Genomic DNA, 24,175 nt, shown 5'->3' on the forward strand with positions numbered 1-24,175 from the left:
GCACCCACTTCATAGTTTCCATGCAAGGGCGAGCTGCCCCTCTGACAGCCAAGAAGACGGCTAGTTAATTCAGGTGTGTCCTGGCTTAACCATTAAACCTAGAGTTTATCCAGTGAAGCTCGACTGCCGACCTCCTCAGTCACTGAAGACAGGAAGTTTTGCATGTTGCTTATTGTCTTTTGGGGAAATGTTGGAAAAGATCTTATTCTTGCTTGCTTTGTCATCTGCGTTGGCAGAACATCCATGTACCCCTGGTAAGTGAGCATACTTAACACCTTAAAATAGAAAAGTTTTGGTTAATTTGTAAAATTTCACTAATAAAATTCAGCACATTCAGTTACTTTAAAACCAGCAGTCGAGTTGTATTTCCTCATTTCTCCTCAGTCAGAGACAAACGCAGCTTCTAATCTCTTAACTGGAACAAAGACGAATTAGACGCATAACTCAAATATTAACATCATAACAGTGGCATTCATTAGACACCAACCGCGACCTTAACATCCATGCTATCTGGCTGACTTTTTATGCCCCTATAGGGAAAAGACTGGTGAATTATTCCAAAGGTGTCTGGATTTAAGTGACCAGAAATCAATGTCACTACACAGGCCAGCGTTATCAGCACAGCTTGGACATATTACAGCACTAGCCTGCTACTTATCTAAAATAAGCTAGGACATGCATTAATGGGCTTTAGAGGATATTTAAAAAGGTTTTATTTTTATAGATGCTTCAGATGGCTACAAAGTTCGACTCAGCATCAAAACTGCTCTGGGAGATCAAGCTGTACGTATATAATAGAAACTACATCTGATCATAAGATTTACTGTTACTATTCATAAATGGTACTTCAATTTATTACCCATGTAAAATGTAATATGCTAAATATGAATTCACTTAAAGTGCGAGTGAGGACAAGGTCCATCTGGTGAGCAGTAAACCGTAAAGGCCTTTGCTGAAAAAAAGCATGTGATCTGTTGTTGCAGTATGCCTGGAATGACAACGAAATGTTCCTTTTCCGTGCAACTCTGGCGTTTGCCATGAGGAGTCACTTCAACGGACAGGAGTTTGAGTAAGACAACTTTTGTGTGCTCTCTTTTCATCTTTGATTTTTAAAGATAACCTTTGCTCTGTGTGTGTTTGCTTTTAGCAAATGCACGATACTTGTAAAACTATAATATGATACTGTACTGCTGTAATATTATAACACCTTTTACAATAAGGAAATCAGTTCATCATGTTTTATGGACTGGTTGTCATACTGGTCTTAATTGTCTTGGGAAACTTCACCAGCGTGTCAAACATCATTGTGTGTGATGAGACCCCCAGAGTGTCCTTCTGGTTTGTGGTAACGTCACCGCTAAACACAACACACCTTGTTGATAAGGAAGATGTGGAGCAAGCTGTGAGGTAATCATATCACACAGTGACACTATAGCTCTTTTTAAAATCCCTGTTTGAAAATCTGTTTTTTCTCTTCGGATGGGTCATAAATCATCTTCAATTCTGCCGATTTAGAGCCGACCGTTCATACTGTATGTCTTTTTTTTAATATACTAAGTTTCTGTTTGGTATTGTAGTGATATTATCTTATGAATTCTAGCTATGAATGTATTACTATGTATTATGAGGGAATCCATTTTTTGATTATACAGTTTTTTTAATTTCCAGGATGAAAACTAATGTGGCTCTAAAGCAGCAAATAATCTCAGCTACAGAAATGTAATTCCCAGACCTGGCAGTGATTCAGTTATGTTGAGTGAATTGTCTGATAATGGGAAATACTTAATCATAGGATAATGGTAGTACAACTGTATCTCTCTAATATGATAGCATTATATTCACCTTAGCCACCAGAAACCACAGGCCAAATGAAAAAAAAATAAAACACTTAGAAAGGTGGATTGTTTTATGATTTCACCTTTTGAGTTTAATAAGTAAGAATGTGTTTGATGAATATATGTTAATGTGCTAATTTGCCAGTGGCTGTATATGATTGTGGTATTTAAATCACCATTGGGTCATGCCTCCTGAATTAAGCAAATATATGTTGCGTACTGTGATGAAGAAGAAGATAAAGAAGAAGATTTTTTTTCATAAGACACAAACTGACTTTTGGGAACAGTCACTGAAGTCAATACATAAACCTTCTGGCCAAAGCTACATTTCAGCATTCACTTCTTCTGTTGACCACAACAACTAATACAGATCTGGGATCTACAACTAAAATTAGTGAATTAAAATTGTACGAGTTAGCAAATGTGCTGCTCATGTGGACTGTAGAAAGGACAGGTAGGGCGGGGAACCGCAGCCTGAAGTAGAATATATCTTAGGGTATTATTAACTAGTGATGGTCTAAATGGGAAAACCCACTGATGTAACACCTGCTCCTCACCCACTTTATCATCTCTTAAAAGAGATAGTCAGTATTCACAGCACAGCAAAGTCACAGGATGATGGACTGTGTTGCAAAAACAAATTATTTTGAATATTGACTAAAAGCTGTTGTAGCCATCTAAACAAAGAAACAACTAAATAATGAGTGAAATACCAACTGTGAACATGACATGAAATCCATTAAGACTGAATGTAAATAAGAAGGTTTGGGTTTTTGCTGGTTGATTATGCCCATATTCATTTTTTTTTTTCATTATTACTTGTTCATTAGAAAGTCCAGGAATCGCATCAACAGTGCCTTTTTGCTAACTGATAAAACACTGGAGTTTATTGGCATCCCCCCCACCCTGGCAGCACCTGTCAACCCCGACACCCCTCCATGGTTGATTGTGTTTGGGGTGGTCATGGGTGCTGTGTGTGCTGGCATCATCGTTCTGCTTGTGTCCTCTCTGATCAGAAAGAAACGGTGGGTTGATGACTTCAGCTGAATTGTTCTTGTTTTTGCATCATTTTTGAATGTGATTGTAGAGATTGATCAGTCATGTGTCTGGCTCTTTATTCCAGCAATAAGAATGAAGAAAATGAAGAAGATGCACAGGTGAAAACGGTGGAAAATGGCATTGCAAGTGAAGGAGTTTACAACATGTCATTCTCAGACAATGAAAGATTCACACAGATGTAAAGAGATTTGACTAGAACTCATAATAACAGGAAAAGGTTATTTGAGCTCCAGGTAAAGTTTAAAAATCTGAATTGGAAATTCATTTTGACATTGTAGTACATTATTGTATTACTTAGTTTTCAAACAAAACAATTATTAAGCTGCAGACTAGATTCTTACTATATTTAATCTACATTCTGTCAGACTTCTAATTGATTGGCCCAGAAGACATGTCTGCTGTCAGCTGATTCTTTTGCTGTTTGCTGTCATCCTCTGTCTTTGTTCCTGACTGCACAGTCACAGTGGAAAAGCCCCTTTGAGTCAGTTACAGGTTTTACTGCAGTCCCGAAGTAGTTTTCTAGTTCCCAATCACAGTGGCAGGAAAAACATATTGCTGGACACATTTACTTGCTATTATGAGTCAGAACAATATGGACACATGGTAATCAGTGTATTGTTCCTGATATGTGCTGTTTACCAAACTAAGTTGAAAGTAATCGGCTTCTCTCACATGTTGCGAAAGCTAAACTAGAAATAGTCTTCATTCAGTTCGTCCCTGAACACGTGTACAAAATATAACTAACTTTCAGTGACGCAGGTCGTAACCCATGGCACAAAATGGCGTAGCAAAATGCTCACTTGTCTACACTCAGCAACATTTTCAAGGTCATGTCCCAGCAGAGCTGTGGTCAGTTTAAAATGTAGATATTTGAGTGCACTGCCTCCTGCAGGCTATTTGGAACATCTTGAATCGGGCTATTCTAGTTTTATTATTGCACTCTAAAAGTATTCACTGGAACATGTACACACTTATTGAAAACCATAACTTTTAAGTCTTGTGAACTGCCCATGTATGGACACTGGCTATTTCTATAAAAACCTGCCCTATAACTCTGGGTCCTCAGCTGAGCAGTTTAGCTCTTGTTGCCTTATGACCCCTTTAAATAAAGCTGTGTCTATTTGCAACCTCTTGTCATTACATATTTAGTTGTGACCAGCTCTACCAACTTTTTGGCGGCCTGAAGAGGTAAACATTCAATTATTCATGAGAATACATGAGAGGAACATCTGAAAAAATAAACTTATTCATTAAATGTTAATCATCTTGTGACTCTTTAGATGTTCCACCATTATGGGGTTCCTGTCATGGAAACCACTAATGCAGAAAGAAACTGGTAGCCACAAAAAGAGCTAATTAGGGTCTCAATGAAAGCTATTGGAGTGGGGAGGTGGGATGAATCAAATGAATAAAGAATTTGATACGGTGTGCCTATATGTTAATCATAATGGAATAACATTGTGCCCAAACTGATAGAGTGAAATTAGCAAGTGTAAAAACTTTGCAAACTATAATAAAGTAATGCACATTTTTTCATTGCCCCCAGCCCAGCCCAGATTTTTAATGTTGTCCATAAACTTCTGCTCTAGAAGCCCCAGAAAGGCTCAAAAAGAAAAATACACATAAAAATATGCTGTTTAAATGGTGAATAAGATAATACCAAGGATGCAATAAATATGTTAAACTTTAGATGGCACCATTGTGCTGCCACTTGATGTGGTTACAAAATTGCCTGGACACAGGCAGATCACGACTCTCTTCTTAGTATTCTCTAATGTGCATGGGGATGGCAATATGGCTTTAAACATTTGAATTTCAAGCATATTTTAATTTACTGTTATCTTTTTTTTTTACTATTTTTGTCTGGCTATTTTTGAAAGCGTAATACAGACAGTCTTTCGCGTTCTAACTTCGGCCTATATTTAGTTCATTGTTAGATTATAGTTAAATCTCTTCCTGTCATCTGTGAGGGAAATGTCTTATCGTTTGTACAACAATAATTTGTTATACATGCCTAGACCCTGTAGTACTACACCAGAAGGTCTCCACTGTGACTTGACAAGATTCATTGTGGTGATGACTGGATATCATTTGGCACTTCTTGCAATATCCCACTCCTTTCCCTCTGCATTTCATTCTCTTGCTTGCAGGGTCCAATCTTTTTTTAACGCCTCATTTTTCTTGTCGGGGTGCCAAAGATTTTCTGTCAAATTTATTATGAAAGCATCACAATCTTATTAGAACAGCGGCTGATTAAGACCTAAACTCCCACTGCAGATGAAGTCAGAAAGCAGGAACAAATGCAGGAAGCTGAATACATTTTTATCACATTACTGAAAATAATGTCATTATTTGAAAATACCTCCTGCTGATACCTTCTGAATAATGAATGAGGTTTGAAATAGCTATAGAAATGAGTCATTGTCAAATGACAAATTGCCTAAATAACATTACACAATTTCAAAGTAAGTGATTATTTTACTTTTGCCTGTGTTCTGAGCTCATCACAAGAACAATGCCTGTGTGTACTGCATTGCATAATGGCTTTTGCCTAATTTTGTCTCTTTAAAGGGTGGAAGATAAATAAGCCTTTGCAGATAATGCCAGACAAGCAAACACAATGGTGGAATTATAAATAATCTTGTGTGGGTGAAGTCATGGGGAACATTGTATATTGTAAGCTTATGTCTTTCGCTTTAATAACTCAGTCTCAAATGCTTAATGTTCTGTGTGTGAGTTCCTGTAAATAGTCCCCTCCCAAAAAGTTGTTCACTCTCGAGCAATAACCACTAAAGTCAAGGTTGATGTTTATCTACATATGCACATTATTTACTGTACTTACACAACAGTACACAAGTATTTAACAGTGACAATCTAATAGTTTCTAACTGTGTGCAATTGCATAGTGAGCAGGTTCTGCTACTGTACCAGTGACTACTTGTTAGAGTTGTACTCTCTCTATAGAGTTACATATTATAAATGTATACAGTTAGACTCTGTGAACATGTGGTTGTCAGACTACGCCTGTGAGGTTTTAAAACTCTCCATTTCAGGTGCAAATGTTGCATTCACATCTGAGAGAGTGTGCTCCTATTAAACTATCACTATTAAATATCACAATTCCAGTCAATATTTAATGGGGCCTATTTTCTAACAATGCAGCTTTCAGGGCTCAGAATCAATATTTCAAAAAAAGTTAATTTTTCATAACTTTAGCTTTGAAAGCCCAAGTGCATTATTAATGTCAGTTGTGAGAGCAGTGTGAAAAGTGACAGATTCTATATGCATTTTCTAAACATAGTGGAGCTGAAAACTATACGCTGTGCACTGATTCCACCACAAATCTTGACTATATAATGTCAACCTCCTGGATTTTTCCTGGCAGGGCGAAATACAAGAAGATTCCTGTCGTAGGTTTTGTGTTTTGCCACCCCTGCTGTGTTTGAAATCCATCACTGTCAAGAGAGTTTTCCTCTCTCTCAAAGTTTTATTTTATTGCAGTCTAGAAATCCCATTTCTGCTGTTCTGTTGCTTTGTCCCCCGATTGTTTATGAGTCTCACTGAGAGTAGTCTGTGCAATCTCACCTCCCTCAGTCTCTTGTGTCTCTCCTCCTTCTTTTGCCCTTTCTTTTTCCCTCTCCCGGATGATCTCCACTAGCCTCTGAAACTTCTGGTTTAACTCTTCCATCCCTCCCACCGCTCTCCCATCATCCTTCTCCCCATCGCTCTCCAGTGAACTCAGTGACTCAGCCCTTGAATCACGGCCCTCAAACTCGTAAGTCTGCAGTGAGTCATAGGGTGGCTGTGACAGGTCAAAGGTGACCTGATCCAAACGGATATTCAGGAGGTCTTCCATCCGGAGAGGCTGAGGGTTGGAGGCTATTGTTCTCGCAGGCTCCACCCTCAACGACCAGCCTCTGTTGTTGCCAAACATCCCCCTAGGTAAGGACAAAGGCTGTGAGGTCAAATCTTTTCTCTGGATACTGCACATGTTCAGTAGCTGCAAGCCCTCGGGGTGCAACCCGCTGCCACTAGTCCCGTTCATGCACTTCCCTCTGCTGTTTGGATTCAGCGAGCCCACAATGCTGTATGTGTCTCCTTTCAGGTAAACAGGAGTGTTTACAGAGTTCATTTGACTGCCAGTTGAATAATTTTGCTCTGAAATGGAGGGAATGGAGGATTCAGTATCAGTGTCATCTACTGTGCAGCTGGTGGCTCCAGTGCTGCTCGGAATTTGTGATGGCCCCTGTTGACCCTCTTGCTGGTTTGATGAGGAGCTGGTGTGATTGTGGTGTGAAGACTCACTGGGGTCACAGTAGGCCAGATTTGCCGTTTTGCTGACTGGTGTTGACTCTGATCCTGATGGGTTTATCTGTTAAAGAAGGGGAGATGAGATGATTCAGAAAACTATGCCTGGATACAGGCATGGGAGCAAAAAAGGCTAAAATAAATGTTTTGAAGTTCTGTAACTGAATAGCTAATTGTGAAATTTAATTACTACTGGAATTTAAACATCACCTCACTCTCAATTTATGAGGTTTAATTAACTAACTTAGATATAAAATTAACTGTGGAGGCGTGATCATTTAAGTACTTCCTGTCAATCATCTGAACGTTTTTTTCTTTTACCATGTGACAGTGACAGGCACTAACCTGATTGGACAGAAGTCTGATAATTTGAAGAATTAGGATACAGGATATCAGGGCAATCGAAATAAATACATAAATGAATAAAAAAAATAAAGCATATCCATACTGTATATGCTGAATCTACAAAGTCCATATTGCAATCGGAAACATCACTATATAGGCAGTGCAAATACATTGTACAGCCCTATTTTAACATGACTTTAGGGTTTAGATCTGGAAATCCATCTAATTTGAAAACAGTTTTTTGACATTTTTTATCTGAATTTCTGAAACTGTGAAAAAAAAAAATGACAACACTTACAATTGCTATCTAAAAACTGAAAACAGGTGAGCCCATTAAATTAAAATAGCTTGTTTTAAAAGTAAAAAGTTTTTAGTGTTGAACTCACTGGTATTAAATTTTAACATCAAACATTCAGTAGTGATTAAATTTCACAATTAGGGATTAATTTGCCAGTAAGATTCAAAACCTTATGCCCTTTCTTTGCTTTACATAAATTTTTATCTGTTAGTATTACCATCACCTGACCTTGGCCTGGTCATGACTCCCTTTTGTAGCAGCGTTTGATTCGTTGCCTTCATTTGTGTCTGTAATTCTGCTCTTCGCCAGCATGTGCTCAGCTTCATAACTAGCAGAGCTCATCTCAGGAGAGCGCAGCATGGGCTCAAAGGTGCTCTGGTTCTGGATGACAAGGGAATTGCCAATATGACCTCCTGTAAGTCCATGGGTCAGCTGTGTTAGCTGCAGACCTGCCTCCAATGGCCCGGCTGGATAATCTCTGAGAACAGGCAGAGTGTGGATGCCATAACAGAGGCGTCCGTAGAGTGGAGCGGATCCTGGCCTCTGCTGAGGGTCCAGGCCTGGGCGCGGGTTACGGCTCCAGCTGTATGTTCTGGCCCTCGGCGGATTCTGCTGGGTGTACCATCTGTGCCAAGAGATAAATGTCAGGGAAACACAAACAGGCAGGCACACAATCCCATAAGCCACCATGGAAAGAATAAGGAACTTCTTTTTTTAATTTCTGGGCACAGCTCACATGTTTCTGTTGTTGTGCATGTGCTGTATTCTGTGCATGCTCTGCAGCGCTGTAATGTCAAAAGCTGCGGTGTCTGCTTCCCCTCCCCCCTCATCATCATAGGATATGATGTTCTCTCTGACATCATCCTCCTCGAAGGGTGAGTGGGAGTCTCGCTTCCGATGGCGCAATGACAGTGAGAGTGCACACACCACTAACGGGCAAAAAAGAGGCACATGACCACATACTCTCATTGCAGAAACAACCTGACAAAACTGTTCAGCATCTTTCAAAAAGTCACAAACAACATATTTATAGTGATTCAGAGACTTCAGAGAACCAGCCAAACCTACCCAGCAGAGTGGTGACACAAGCCAGCATGGCTAATAAGGTGACCAAACTGAATATGAGGGATGGAGAGGTGGATGGCACAGGCAGACAAACCATGTGCCTCTCCCATCTCCTGTCCCTCGGCCTCCCTTTGTCCTCTGTCTGCATGCCCCCTTGCAGACAGGGACAAATGGTCACAGTGACTGTGCCAGTATTGGTGAGACCTGAGGCCCCATCACGCAGCACAACTGGCACGTAGAGGGTGAGCAGAGATGAGCTGAAGCCAGGGAGGGGCTCCAATGCTGACTGGAGCACCAGACTGGCTGTCACACCTGATAACATGGAAAAAAAACACATACACAACCAAATAGAGTCAATAGTCACTGGCATAGCCAGCGTGGAACAGTTTTGGCTGCTGTCATGTTCTAAATGTAAAAAGAGACTCTATGCTACCTCCAGTTTCTCTGATGGTGAGGTTGAGAGCAGAGCTGGACTCTGGAGGGATGCTGAAGTGGACTGGGGTGTCCTGCCCTCCTTGGTCCCTGTCAATGGCTCGCAGAACCTGAACTACCTGTAGTACACAGAGCAGGAAGCTTTATTTCTATGGTCCTCAAAAGAAATCTCAAGGGTTGACAACTAATTAACAGGAGAGAAAAGAAGAAACAAAGGAAAAAAAAAAGGTTTCTGCCTAGAATTTTTGATATTTGTGATAGTGGTGGTTGTTTTGAGCTGAACCCAAACAGCTTTGTTGTTGCAACGCTCTATAGCAAGCCAAGTTTTAACAACAATCACCACGTTTCTGATGCGTACCCTCTGCCAGGACACTGCTGTTTTATTTTGCAGTTGTGTTTAAAGACACATAATGCTGTATATCAATATGTCAAAAGAGTAACAACTTTAAGAGGTGGCAGTCAGACCCAAAACTGTGTAAAGCTTCCCATATGACTGAGATGGCAGAATTTGAATCGAGTCTGAGTCAAGATCCTTTTTGTTGCTTGTCAGATTAGTGTGTGTACACCTAAAATTGCATTTGCTTGTGCTTTGAATAACTAAGAGTATAAAAAAAAGGGGGCTTGCTTCCATAAGATAAAATCATAATTAGTATTAATAACAACCATAACTCCAGCTCTTGTTTGGCCAGCAAATACTATCATTATACATACTGTCATCGAGGATTATCTTGCTGGATGGAGAGCTCCCTGTGTGAATTATGTAACATAATTGTTCATATTTCCCCGTCAGAATCATAAGACGGAACGGTTTGATCATCAGAAATTCCTACAATCTTCTGTTACATTATTAATATCCATCCATGGCTGATTATTGTAGTGTTTCTAGATTATTCTATAATATGAAAAGTAAAGATCGCTAAACAATATTAAGGGATCTTTGCTTTCATTACACCCTTTAGTTTGCATGGTTCTATCAAATGAAGGAAAAACGAAATTTAAGTTAAAAAAAAAAATTACACATGCCTTCAAAAAGAGTTACTTGCCAGATTTTGAGAGAGAATTGATAATAATGGAAAAATAAAACAAGAACAGACCTGACCAGGGGTGCTGGAGTCACATACAGATGTTGCGTACAGCCTGTCCAACTCTGGCGCATTGTCATTCTGGTCTAGTGTCTCTATGGCAACCACAACCCTTGACACAAGATTTGGATTGTCTGAAAGAAAAGGAAACCGGCACTAATGTTAAAATTATCTCTGAATTTCAATCATTTTTACTCCTTTTTGTATTCCCCAACTCCAGGCTGTGTTTTTTGTGAAATATGACTCTCGTAAGCCGTGCTGCTCATAGCGCCCGAGGACTGTGGGGCTGACACACCCCTCTGTGTGGCGATGACAGTGATATTATGCCACTGCTCCTGCTCGCGGTCCAACTCCATCACTGTACTGATAAAGCCGGTGTCAGAGGCGATGCGGAACAGAGCCTCTGGGTCTGACTGGGGATCGATGGAGTACCTGAGAGACAGAAAAAAAAGAAGGAGAAAGATAGTAAAGACAGCCCTGAGTGAGCACATGAATGACTGAATAAGTGAGTGATGGTATAAAAACCACCTGATGTTGGTGCTTTGTCCTGTGTCTGGGTCCACAGCGTACACCCGGCCAACGGAGCAAACAGGAGGGCAGTTCTCAGACACGTCCAGATGGTACAGAGCCTGGGAGAATCGCGGTGGCTCATCAGCATTAAGCACCATGACCCGGACAGTCGCCTGGTCCTTAAAGGGACCTTTCCTCAGGTATCGAGCATCCACTACAGGGTTGGCAACTTCCACAGTGAAAGTGTATGAGCTGCGGCTCTCATAATCCAGCAGCTGTTGGGGGAAGAGGCAAGCAGGCGACACTTCACTGAAGTTCTTTCATATATGATTCACATATGTGTGTGTGTGTGTGTGTGTGTGTGTGTGTGTGTGTGTGTAGCATGTTTCTTCCATGTAATCCATAATTAATGTCAAACACTTTTTTTCCCATATCTCTATGTAACTCACATCTTTCATTTTGGACTTTCTGTTATCTCCCTCTAATAGATTTTGCAGTAATTACTCTTTCTCTCTTCTTACCTTCCCCTCCACAACCTTTCAAGATTTCAATGCACAATAATTATCTCTGAATGCCCAATGCTGTTAAAATCTTTAAAAGTGAAACGAGACATTGACTGCCATTAACATGGCCTACCAGCTTCAAATGAACTACAATTTTTTACCAGCTGCTTATTAGTTCATTGTTACTCATTAATTGCAGTCTGCAGAGCCTTGGGAGTTCTGTCAGCAACAGAGGGTGTTTTAGTGGAGTACTGAAGTGTTTAACTGACTGAATAAAATTCATTTGCAACAGCAGGCCGAAGCAAATTTGTTTAATCTTATGGGATGTCGCATATTAGAAATTTTTCTCATTATGTAGCCATTTAAACAACACATACGAAGTACGAAAATCATTATTAAATTTAAGCTGGTTTCTGCATCGGTACCTGAGTCTCACCACGCACCTTGTTCAGCACAATGACAGCCTCTTTGTCTCTTCCACTTATATTGAATGTTTCAGCCTCCTCAGTGTCCAGGATAGTAAACTCCAGCTGTGCATTTTCTCCCAGATCGGGATCAGAAGCAGTGAGACGCCCCACCTCCACACCTGGTGCTGCAAGCTCCGAAACAGAGAATGACCATGCACCTGCAGAGAGGAAAACAACATGGACACTGGATGTTAATGATTAAAAGATACAGACCATCAAAACACTGTCATTTCTATCCTGCAAACAGCTCTTGCGGCTGCTATTATAAGATTTCATTCCGACATTTCCTTAACAAGGTTAAGTACCTCAATAATGCTCACATGCCCATATGTACATTAGAGGAGTCATTAGTGAAATTAATCGTTCCTTCTGTCCGTTCAGCCTGTGAACAGTTTGCTTCCATGTGCTATTCCAACATGAGTGATGGAAAATAAAACACAGTTCTCAGTTTGTTGTAATATGAGACTTCAGCAGTATGAATTAGTCAAATAAAAGTATGGTAAGGTAATATATGTATAGTATTATAGGATCGTTTCACAATGAAATTCCCCCCTTGGCTTTCGAAGTAGTAGTTCTTTGCTGAGCAGCATTGTAGAGACAATATCAAAAGAAGGCATTTTGTAGTGAAAAGACTTCTGGAAGATACCCACATGAAGTGACTAACTCATACTTCTAAAGCTTCAGATTCACTTTCAACTCCAGAGTGCATTTTTTGCACAGAATAAGGACTGGTGAGTGTAAGAGAGTTTGGCATCCATCACTTCTGTTTGAATCATATTAGGAAGGCATCTTTAGGAGAAGAGGAACAGTTCCAGTGACCAATAAGTCTTTCATACACAGGGACATGGGCAAGACAGATGAAACTATGAAATTATCCCTGCAGTGTCATTTATAACTGCCCCAGTCTCGTGTGTGCTACTACAACTGTAAATCAAATATCCATGGTCAGACAGAACAAGCAATTTCTAGATGTTACTTTGGTCTTTGGGAAATTGTGATTTTATTCATTCATTCTTTTTTCCATTATCTATACCTTTTTATTCCTATAAGCAGGGATCTTATGGAGCCTATCCCAGCTCTCTTTGGGTGAAAGGCAGGGGTACACCCTGGACAGGTCACCAGTCCATCACAGGGCCACATAGAGACAAACAACCTCACAAACTCACACTCACTCCTATGGGCAATTTAGAGTCACCAATCAACCTGACATACATGTTTTTGGACTGTGGGAGGAAACCAGAGTACCTGGAGAAAACCCACATAAGCATGAGGAGAACACGCAAACTCCACACAAAAAGGGCTCTGCTGGGTTTCGAACCAGGAACCTTCTCACTGTGAGGCAACTGTGCTGCTAAATTGTGATATTATTGGTGATGAAATTATTCACTATTTTGTATAAGTTTGTAGAGGAAGCAATTAAAAATGTAAGTCATTATTAGCTGGAGTACTAGTTTCTAGCATTTACAGTAGCTGAGTTGCTTAAGCACTAATGTGCTTAAGTACAATCTTGATTTTTTTAAATCTCAAAACCAAAGTCAGTATTAATAATAATAATAAGAAGAAGACAACAGTCCCATTACAAATTTTACAAACATTCATAAAATAAACTGAGGAAGGCAAATTATTGATAATTCACATAAACGGTTCATTTAAGAACGACGCTGAGCTCGCCTGTTTGCTTTGCTTGGATTACACTGTCCAATCAGTGGGCAATAAAACATTTATTGTGCAGACATGATGACCTGAAATGCTTGTGATTCTATGCAGCCACAAGCAGTAAATTCAGAGAAATACCTTAATTTTAATCAGAGCTGCTCTCCCTTGCTGATTGTTAATCATTCTAATTTCCACATAATAAAGACCTTCTGAAAATCACACTAGAACATGCTAATTGAGCCACATGCTTAAATCGTGGCGTTATTGTCAAACAGAAAATAATGACCTGGAGTAAGGTTGTAAGGGAGGAAAGATATAGGAAGACATCAGTAAATAAATAACGCACTGCTGGCATTTGGAAATATTAAATTGCCTCTATAAAGCACTGTGTTGCAGCACTATATATCAAGATGAGGAAAGGGCGGTTTAAACATTAAAATGAATGGCAGTAAGCAGACTGTCAGGAAGCAGTAGGGAAGAGGGGGAAAGCAAACAGAGGAGAGGTAGTATATAGAGAAATGCAGTATATGTCTCAAAGTGTTAGACACATTCTGCAGTGATTTTACTGTCTATTGAAGCAGAAAGCACTGAACTTTAAGATGAAATATTAATAGCATGGAACAGGGAAAAGCTTGGATAAGAAAAAGCAGACATGATCTTTCACTCTTCTACATCAAACCACAGTCCATTTGAACTTCAAAGACCAAATAGGAATCTATATATGAATATTAATGACAGTCATCTTGGTAAAGGTTACATTACCGCAAATGCTGTTAAAACAGTGATTATGAAGAGTGCATAAAATAAAAGACCACACTGGACTGACAACCTATTTAGCTACTTCGGATGTCTTATCTTGAATCTGTCAAAGCAACTTGGACCCAAAGGATGCAAAAACATATCTGACTGCTGTCACATCTGCCATTAAAGATGTTTCGTCATTTTAATCTACTCACACAAACTCATTTTCTAGACCTACACTGAGAGCAGCCAACAGTTCTGATAACAGTGCTTACTTCGTCTGAAGTGCGGAGGGTTGTCATTGACATCACTCAGCTTCACAGTGACGGTGGTGGTCCCTGATAACCCGCCCAGATGCCCACCCATGTCTTTGGCCTGCAGGACAACCAGATACTCATCCTGAGTCTCTCTGTCCATGTCAGGTACAGCTGTCCGCAGGACGCCTGGTGGAGAGGACAGCGTGACATGGAGCAAAAATCACAACAGTAACAGATTTCATAGTGACACTACGTCTCTCGAAATTAGTATCAAAGGGAATCAGATGAATACATTTTAGAATTAGGACACTGGAAAAAACATATGGCTCCAGGCCAAGGACCATGTCAAATGTGATTTTAAAAAATTGTATCCACACTGGATTTATGGTAGCAAAGATACAACACATGATATCAAACAGCACTACTGGGATTTAATCCCAAAACAAAGAGGCATGATATGGTAAACAACTTTGAGGAGATCTATGATACAGTACGACCAGACCTGTCTGAGGATCCACAGAGAAATAGTCCTGGCCCTGAGTAATAGCATACACCAGTCGGGCACTGTTTCCATATGTTGGATCATCAGCATCTCTGGCAGTGACTTGGATTATGGATGTGCCTGTGAAACAGAAGAGACAACATAAGTGGCGGGTCATCAGCTCATTCAAACTTACTAGTTAAAGCTGGTGACTGGTTCTTGAGCAGTGATAAAGTGATACTCCACCAAAAATCAATCTTTTGAATATCAAGCTCTTACATCTGTGGGACTAAAACGATAATCCACTTCTCTTCTGTGCATCCAGGCGTGCATCTTTTAACACAAATATGGCTAAATACCCCATTTTCTTGTTGAACAAATGCCTCCCTTTAACATCTGGAGCTGTGCCATGCAGGGTATTTCTAGGATACTGAGCATATGGATGAACAGTTGGGAAGTCAGTGCTGCTGCAGGAGTACGCTCAGAAATTTCTGTGAATTTTTCTATATATTTTAGCCATGCTAGCAGCAAGGCTATAGGAAAATGCAGCAATAATGGTCTGTTGTCTTTCAGTCTGCCACTTTGGTCTGGACTAAAATCCATATCCCAACAGTGATTGGCTGGATTGCTGTAAAATGTTGTACATACATTCATGCTTCCTAGGGGATAAATCCTAATATCATGACATACTGGATGGTTTATCAATATAGACTACACTCTCAGGATGCAATTAACATGCTGACATCAGCTTTCAGTTTAAAGCACCCTATGCATAAGTACAGCCCCACAGAGCTGCTAGCATTGCTATAGATCACTATAGTATTGCCCACAATAACTCCCTATTTACTATTTTTATTCCATTAGATCTCTCTATCATTTTTAAGAGTGTCCAATAGTGTACATTTATCCAATATAAAAGCAGAACAAATTCAACAATGGAGTGAAAAAATGGAGTACTTTCTGGATTGTATTGATATGAAAATTGCTATTATACAGCTACACTTGTAATTGATGATGCAAAATGTGTGAAATTTCAATTTACAGCAAAACTATTAATGTCTCAAATTTGGTTTTCATCCAATTATGGTATAGTGCCAGTTTTTATAGAATTTTGTGGAATTTCATGGCCAAGCTGAACACAATAGCTGCGCTCCATGAAGAGCAATATCACAAACTTTTTAACACCATCTTCTGAGACATTTCTGGCTGGAATATTACTTCAATGTTGTGTTTGCATTGCACCTATATTGGCCATCTCTGGCACCATGGCCACATATGGTTCACTGGGGAAGACAGGCGGGTTATCATTGATGTCCTGCACTCTGATGATGAACTCAGAGGAGGGCTCCAGGGCTCGGCCAGTCAGACGGTCTGTAGCTGTTGCAATAAGACGGTACTGGTCCTTCTCCTCTCGGTCCAGAGACTTAGTGACATGGATGTTCCCTGTGTTGCTGTCAATAACAAACACAGAGCCCACTCCCTCTCCTTCCAACATATACTTAGTCTGGCCATCTCCATTGTCCATATCTGTGTGCAGCTGGAAAATAAAACCATACTGAGTCAATTACTGTAACACCTTCAGGAAACATAACAGTGTACTGATGCAGGTATCACCCATTAGTCCTCATCTAGTTGTCTTGCAGGTAGGGCAAACATGACTCTAGAATGAGTGATTTATGTTAAGATGGGATCTAATCAGTGAATTTGAAATGAATGGCACCAGGTGTGGAAGAGATGTATGGGAGCAGGATGCACTGTGAGTACTGATGCATACAGCTAATTAACTCACTGGACCAAACATGCCACCGGGGGTTTTCTGAGGGCAAAACCACATCAGTTTGGACAGCGTCCCTGCAAATGTCCTACATGTATGTTCATGGACGCATTCTGCTAACACAGGCAGTATCCATCTGTAAAACTTTCTATCTTAACTATCCATCTGTCCCTTCCTTCCCCTTCTTGTAAATCCATCTGCCTGTTTCCTTGTACCTTTTACACCACCTCTTTTTCAATCCTTGTGTCTCTCTCTTTTTCATCAAGTTACCTCAGTTACACAGAATGCCCATCTGCTCACATTTCTCATTCATCTCCCTCTCCCTCCCCCAGATCTGGTTTGCTCTCTGGTGCAGAATACTGGTTCGGTATTTAATGGCAGAGAGGATATCAGTGTGAGCTAGAAAGGTAAAAGGCCAAACACACAGAAATAGAAAGTTGAGGAGATTACTCAGCCTTCATCGCACTGAGCTTTCTGACCAGGAACCTTCACATCTCTGCCTACCCTTAAGGCACAATCTGCACATGGTCATAATCCACCAGGCTACCCTATAAACTCTGCTGTGGTATTATGATATAAGAGTTAAATAGTCAATTTTAAAATTTAGATGAAACAGATAGTTAACAAATTTGCACAGCAATTTCAAAACAGTTTTTCTAAGGCCCATTCACTCTGCTACATGCAACAAATTTGTGCAACAGAAAAACAAATGTTCTGTCTACAAAATGATGAATGTAGAATTAGTCAAAGCATTACTGTGTTTTAGACACATGCACCCGACTCAGTATTTGTGCATAGTGTATTGCAAAATAATGCATGTTAGCAACATCTGTTCAAACTAGTGCCATTCACACACTGCACATCATGCAGACAGAGGCCAAGAAAAATAAAAGCTTAGTGTGCATTCTGTGTGTGTTGGAGGATAAAGTTGAGGATTATAGAAACTCATGATAGAATACCCTACAAATTGCTAGATAAGGGGCTCAGGGTTTTTTATTCATCCCTACACCCACATCCTCTCACTCCTTTCTTCCTTAAATTTAACTTCGATTTTGATCCCGCACTTCTCCACGAGAGACATCTTTGTCAGAGTCTGTGCCTATCTTGCCCCCCCTGCACTTTGCTTCCCCCCTTACCACACACTCTCTCTTTCTAGCCGACCCTCCCCTCCTCACTGGCTAATTGTTGGCTTAGTCCTGCTGTGCTTCAGTCAGCATGGAAAAGCACTTTCATGGTGGGGAAGAAATGTATCCACTCTATACAAAACAAAGCTGGAAAAGGCAGAAATTGTCTCTCCCAAATTCTTCGCCACTTTTTCTCCTACTCTGTAATCAGAATTTCCCCCTCCTCTCACATACAGCACATCCACCTCCAGGTTTATACCCACTTCACACTACGTTCTTTGGCAGCCAAATTCTTATTTTTTTCACATACCTGCCATTTGAACTGTTGATAGCGCAACAGGGTAGTGCTTCCAACCCCTTGCATTGCAGGAATGTTTTATTACATGAATATTAACATCAAGACCATGCTTGCAGAGGAATAAACAGTCTTGTGTGTCTACTGATTGCTTTAACACCCTTCTCCGACTCTATCAATAACAAGCAGAGAGGAGGATTAAACATTTATGAGGTGTATACTGCACTGGTAAGAATCCAATCTAGACTGTCATTATAAAGTATACACCCAGCTACAAAGTGGCTGGCAACATTCCCTGTTAGCGTTACAGCTGATATAATCCTACCCCGAGTATACTGTTGCTGCCAGCAGCTGCATTAGTGTGGAGCGCCTGACTGTGAAATGCTACAAGTAAACCCCAGGGATATGAATGGTTCAGGTGTGCTGTGGATTAAATCATCTCAGACACTTTTCACGATGCGACACCGAAAGCAGTTGAAGGCTGCTGGTGTGGGCACTGTAAAGACACAAATACATGACATGACAAGTGGGGGGACTGCCGCACAAATGCTGCAATTATGTGGTGTTATATATGTGCCTCATGAGTGCATTATAGGATGCTTTGAGCACAGAAAGCCATTCCGTGCAGGCACATACAATTTGTAGAGAAATTATTATCACATGAAGGAAATAAATCTGTGCAATCCACAATAAATTTATCTTATCTGCATGTTTGCTAATATCCACAAATATGTGAAATTTACCTTGCCCTCTCTAAGTGTCCCTGAGTCTTGGACCCTTGCCTACAGTTTCTCTATATACATATATATTATTTACTGTACACATCTACTCTGTGCATTTGTGTGTCAAGGGGAAAATTTGAATATGTAACGTTAAAGTGTCTGTGTCTTTGTTTCTCACTGGATTGCTAGCAGTGTATTGATTACTAAGGAATGAGGAAGGCAATAGGAAGCAATCACTTGAGTTGCATAGCTGTCAATAGTATACCGCAGCCCCTTCAAATACAACTAGTGTCAACTGTACGTCTAAATAAAATCTAAATATAACTAATGATTTTTGGAAACTCTTCTGTCTCATGTGGTGACAGTATATCAGATAGCTTTATAATAATAATGCAAACTTAGGGCTCTGTGCTCCAGTAAGCGTTTTGTAAACAAAACTACTGTACAAACCATTAAAACACAGAAGCATCTATAAAGCAGTGTGTACCTTCCACTATGTGGATTGTGTTTAAATGATTTCAAATCGATTATACATTAGTTTAAACTTGAAATGAGTAAAAGCAGCTGTTATAGTGCCCCTTCGTGCATAATGGTAAACACATGAATTAATGTACTAAATAAATGTACTGAGGACGGGATAGATATTATTTCACTTAAACAAAATTATTCTTTACAGCATAATCATTTGACCAAAAAATATATTGTATGTGCTCACAAAGAATGAGAAATGAGGGACAAATGTAACTGTACAGATAGATACAGGTGATTCACATGTACATTCTGACTGGTGGTGACAGCAGCTTACCCGTCCAATAAGCACAGGCTCAGGCCCTCTGTACTCCTCAATCACAAAGAACTGGTTCCACAGCCAGCTCCTCCGGCACCGAGAGCGCGGCCCCGACCGACTGTCCTCAGACTCCATGACCCATTTAGAGCAGCCCTGCTGCCTTTCAGGCAGAACGTCACCGACACCTGTCTCCAAATGGAGCTCAGGCTGGAGAGTGTACTGCTCCCCTGAACTCAGAACTAAATTGTTATCATTAATTACACCTTCACCCTCTCCATTAGTCAAACTGCTGCTTTTCTCTTGGTTCACAGTGAGTTCAGGGCTGTGTTTAGGTATCAGAGATTTGGCAGCAGATTCAGAATGTTGACTTGCCATGTTGTTCTTAAAGTCAAACTCATTAGGTGCCCTGTCATTTAATCTAAAGGCTACATTTGGCAGGGTTTTTTTATCACCCTTTTTATTCCGAAGCTGGCTTTCCAGTTCTTTGATATTTGTGAAAATGTTTTCCATAGACGGTTCATGAAGTAAAACCTCTTGTCTTTTGTTTGATATTAGCTGTGAATCCTGATCTCCTTCTGAAACAGCTCCTAAAATGCCCTGTCTTTCACATTTACAGAACAACAGAAAAAGAAGCACCATATGTGCTGCCATAGCTGAGGGTCACTGGTCAGTTTGTTTCAGCAAATAACTGATGAACGGCTGCTCAGACACTGGTTTTCATCATGGTCCATCTTGTGTTTTTACTGTCCTCTTCCTCCTCTTGCTGCAGGTTCCTTCTGAATCTTCATTTCAATCTCCTCTCCTGCATTTTTACATGCAGTATGCATACTGGACAGGATCACCTAAGAGAACACATAATTACTGTGATCTTCACTGTGTTTCATTAAACAGGGAAACAAGCGCTTCAAAATCCAAATCCAAATGTGAATATCATTGTTTTCTACTGTCTCTTTGCGAAGCTGAGCTCTCTGCCAGCTGCTGCAAAAAAATAGACGAGTTTTTCACAAAAATATGATCACTGTGGTCTGATAAGAAATTACCTAAAAAGGAGAATTCACTTAGTACCAAGTGCTGTGAGTCCTATTGCGGCCATTTGCTGCTGTGTTTCAATCCTCTTATTGATCACTCAGACATTCTCAGACAGTTATGTGTGGTCTTAAAATTTTTCAATTAATTTGGTGCCTTAGGTCCTGGTGATGAGGTGGAGACCAGGTACTTTACCGTACCTTGTCACACATAATTGCCTGGACATCAGGTGATTGATGTTGCCCCTAAAGATGGTCTCCTCATGCCTCAATGCCCAGTCGTGAAAGTAGTTCCCCTAAAGAGATTAATTAGTCTCATAAATAATTTAATCAATGACTTGTCCTCATTTCCCAGAGGTTTAATGATCTGAGTTTCGTTAGTATTTGAGTCAGATTGTGGCCATTGATCTTTTAAACTTGATGTACTGAAAAGTGTCAGCAGCTTAACAAGACTGAAACTGTGTAATCACAATGTTTCCATCCACATCCCACATGCATCCATCACTCTACCTCACTTTTTCCCACAGCAAATGTAAATTCTCTGACATCTGTTTTCACTGCTGTGTACGCATGGAGGGATGCATTATCATGCACATGCAAGCACTGCAACAGTGCACGAGTCGTGGGTGCACTGCTGAAATTGTTTAAAATGCAGATTCACAACATGTAAAATGTTTTAAAAGTGAAAGAAGCACAAACTTCCTAACCAATTCCTATTATGAGCACTATGGCTAAAAAATACAAATCCCATAGTGCACACTGATAGACCTAAATCCTTTAGCCTCACCTGACTAAACAAATATACAGTCGCATAAATGCTTTGATTAATTTAGATGCAAATAAGCACTGAGTCTGCCTACAGTGATGCACATGCCTTTGATGGCACTGTATAATATGGACCATAACATTTTCTGCTATATCCAAATTGAAATGTATAAAAGGAAGGACACATGAAAATGAAACCAATGTTCTTTTTCTTTCCAGATACTGACCTACTTTCTTAAAAGCAGACTTGAGAAAAAAGTGACTTTGACTATATGATCATGGGAAATATAGTAATTTGTACTCTCTTTATGTCAGGTTTTTTTTTCTCCAAAGAAAATTCACCCTTTTTTTCCTGTTTTGCACAGCAATTATACCAAGACATCCATATGTAATGTTCCATGTTCAGCATCTGCATCAGTTTGCCATCATATTAAATCTAGGAAAATACAAGCACTGGATCTTCCAAAACACTTTTTGTCTTGCTCAGCTATTGTGAATTAGCATACACTGAGCTCATGGGCTTACGTTTCTCTCTGCCAGCTTTGCTCCAAAGCCACGGTGCCAGCACTACATGTCATTCATTGTTGTTTGAAGTCTTTAGAGTATGAGCGCGTACAAGATGTGTGTGAAATGTAAGGCTGGGATAGGGGATGAAAGCGTGAGGACGATTTGCTGTTGCCGACTCAGAATGGAATGATGAGTGGTGACATAGCTCTAAATTGCAAATCGCTGTTTCAGTCTCACTTCACTCTGCACTGAGTCACTTCACTGCAACAAGGCTATTTCATTTTTATTAAAAATAGCCTGTGCATGTCAGGCTTTTTACATAGGGAAAAATGGGAGATGGAAGCAAAGAGGAGGTGGGATGTGGGTGATGCTGCTGGTGATGGAAGTACACTGAGAGGGGGAGTGGGGAGGGGGGCTCCTGGCTGGCTTCACCGAACAGGACTTGGACACATTCTGTTCCAGTTGAACATCTCTGTCTTTCTCTGCATCTTCCATTCGTCTTAATGCTTATAGACTTTTCATTCACCCCCTCCCTGCCTCTCTCCAGCTCAGTGCACACATAGAAAATCTCTTAAGTCCTTCCAAAGCAGGCTGGAGCAGAGATGTCCACTGTACACAGCACATCAGTCCTCTCATTATTGTCAAGGTCTGACACTCAAAACAGCTTAACCCCAAGTGACACCACAGCAAGAGCAGCCCTGTGTTGAGCAAGTGTCTAGCCAGTAGTTGTTCACCTTGTGGAAACGTGCCTGTGCGTAAAAAGGTGCTGCGTTTGCGTCTGTTTGTGTGAGTGAGACAAATAGATGTCTGTGCATGATCGTTTCCTCTTTGACAGCACACCGTCAACACAAGACACAAACATTTCCCAAAGCGCACGATGGCTCATTGCTTCTCTTTGGTCTGTGTCACACACACATATAGACTACGCACCCGCACGCACGCACGCACGCACGCACGGTCACATCTGGACTGGACGTCTTATTAGCATATGTAGTAGAGATACGCTAAACAGCCCGGAGCGTGACCTTGTCTCGTTAGGGGAAGTCATGAAAATGCATGACGCACGTTAATACGTTAATGTGATTTACACACTAGGTCTAACTATTATAACGAAAAATGGGAAAATGTTGCATAGACCCCCCCCCCCCCTCCTCCTCCAGTTCAGCGTGAGCGTGCACGCTGCAGGTGAGCATGGTGGGTACGGTAGAAACACGCGCGCGCGCACACACACAAACGCTACATAGCCTGAAAACACACACACACACACACACTCAAATGAAAAAAGGAAGCAGAGCTTATTCGTACCATCTGTCCGAGCTGGGCGCTCAGCTCACTCACCCGGAACACGCTTTTCTGTTCCAGCCTCCCCGCAGTGTCTACTATCTCCCCGCAACAGCCCGCACGTTTCAACATCTGCTCGTGGCTGAAGGTTTGTTTTTGCTTATTGTTTGCGAACAGCTTCAAACTGCCAGTGAAACAGTCTCCCCAAAAAATAGAAACAAAAAAAAAAAAATGAAACTGAAGGATAAAGTAAGGAGCTTGGGACTGGGAACTTGTCGCGTCTATGTAGCTCTACGAGGCTTCACTTAGATAAACTAGTGAATGATGAGTATATATATATAAAAAGTCCACCAGTGGAGGAGGTAGGAGCTTACCGTGTGTTTGCTGCTCTGCTCCGGTGCTTCTCTGCTTTAAGGGAACTGAAATGATCCGACGTGGGAAAGGATGCCGAGGTTCATCTGAGCTCAACGTGAGGTCTGTCCACTTAGCCCAGTCTCTCTCCGGCTCTGTCCCTCCCTCCCTCACTGAGCGTCTCTGCCTCTCTCTCTTCCCCTCTCTCCATTAGTTTTTAACTGTCTCGGAAAGACGACAGTCACCCTAAAAGCCTGCTATTTTTGAGCAGAGTGACCACAGAGTACCACACGTATACTCACACCGACATATAGTTTATTTTCGGTCACCTGACATAACGTTTTCTAACCACGGTTCTGGTTGTCACAGTTTTCTCAACAACACGCAGTCTAAATTGTTTTAGCCCCTTCAAACATTTTCAGGTTAGGCTGTATCGATTCCTTAGAGCTTTGCAGTGTTTACATAATCATCTGGCATAGGTTGGTATTTTTCCAGGGGCTGGGCC

The 24,175-nt window shown here is 40.7% G+C and overlaps 2 protein-coding genes across 4 annotated transcripts; one reads left to right on the forward strand and one right to left on the reverse strand.

Annotated features, from left to right (window-relative positions):
* Positions 1–96: 96 nt before the first annotated feature.
* cltrn (collectrin, amino acid transport regulator) lies at positions 97–4,433 on the forward strand. Its single transcript, XM_026305052.1, has 6 exons — positions 97–254; positions 725–783; positions 984–1,069; positions 1,291–1,407; positions 2,666–2,860; positions 2,959–4,433. Exons 1-6 carry the CDS (start codon positions 188–190, stop codon positions 3,074–3,076), a joined length of 642 nt encoding a protein of 213 aa, XP_026160837.1. The 5' UTR covers positions 97–187; the 3' UTR covers positions 3,077–4,433.
* Positions 4,434–5,922: 1,489 nt separating this feature from the next.
* Positions 5,923–23,824, reverse strand: cdh24a (cadherin 24, type 2a). 3 transcript variants are annotated; one of them, XM_026305049.2, is made up of 14 exons: positions 23,694–23,824; positions 19,760–20,583; positions 16,282–16,576; positions 15,061–15,180; positions 14,577–14,744; positions 11,881–12,062; positions 10,953–11,209; positions 10,720–10,856; positions 10,437–10,558; positions 9,344–9,461; positions 8,914–9,222; positions 8,582–8,774; positions 8,074–8,470; positions 5,923–7,266 (listed from the first exon to the last, which is right to left on the reverse strand). In XM_026305049.2, exons 2-14 carry the CDS (start codon positions 20,390–20,392, stop codon positions 6,397–6,399), a joined length of 3,801 nt encoding a protein of 1,266 aa, XP_026160834.1. In that variant the 5' UTR covers positions 20,393–20,583; positions 23,694–23,824; the 3' UTR covers positions 5,923–6,396. The 3 variants fall into 3 exon arrangements, with proteins under 3 accessions (XP_026160834.1, XP_026160835.1, XP_026160836.1); XM_026305050.2 differs by lacking the exon at positions 23,694–23,824 and adding an exon at positions 23,344–23,398; XM_026305051.2 differs by lacking the exon at positions 19,760–20,583 and having other exon boundaries at positions 23,694–23,721.
* Between the last annotated feature and the right edge of the window lie 351 nt (positions 23,825–24,175).

Source organism: Mastacembelus armatus, chromosome 4, assembly GCF_900324485.2.
Source record: "Mastacembelus armatus chromosome 4, fMasArm1.2, whole genome shotgun sequence".
In the NCBI taxonomy this organism is placed as follows: Eukaryota; Metazoa; Chordata; class Actinopteri; order Synbranchiformes; family Mastacembelidae; genus Mastacembelus; species Mastacembelus armatus.

What these genes read in the sequence shown, in the direction of transcription:
- cdh24a (XM_026305049.2), bottom strand. Translation starts at nt 20,392, where the DNA reads ATGGCAGCACATATGGTGCTTCTTTTTCTGTTGTTCTGTAAATGTGAA. An exon ending in GCCAGAGATGGCCAATATAG is followed by an intron (nt 15,181 to 16,281) that starts GTGCAATGCAAA and finishes TCTGTTTCACAG; the next exon opens with GCACATCCATAATCCAAGTC. An exon ending in ATGCACAACAACAGAAACAT is followed by an intron (nt 8,471 to 8,581) that starts GTGAGCTGTGCC and finishes CTCTTGGCACAG; the next exon opens with ATGGTACACCCAGCAGAATC.
- cltrn (XM_026305052.1), top strand. Translation starts at nt 188, where the DNA reads ATGTTGGAAAAGATCTTATTCTTGCTTGCTTTGTCATCTGCGTTGGCA. An exon ending in CTGCTCTGGGAGATCAAGCT is followed by an intron (nt 784 to 983) that starts GTACGTATATAA and finishes CTGTTGTTGCAG; the next exon opens with TATGCCTGGAATGACAACGA. An exon ending in GATGTGGAGCAAGCTGTGAG is followed by an intron (nt 1,408 to 2,665) that starts GTAATCATATCA and finishes CTTGTTCATTAG; the next exon opens with AAAGTCCAGGAATCGCATCA.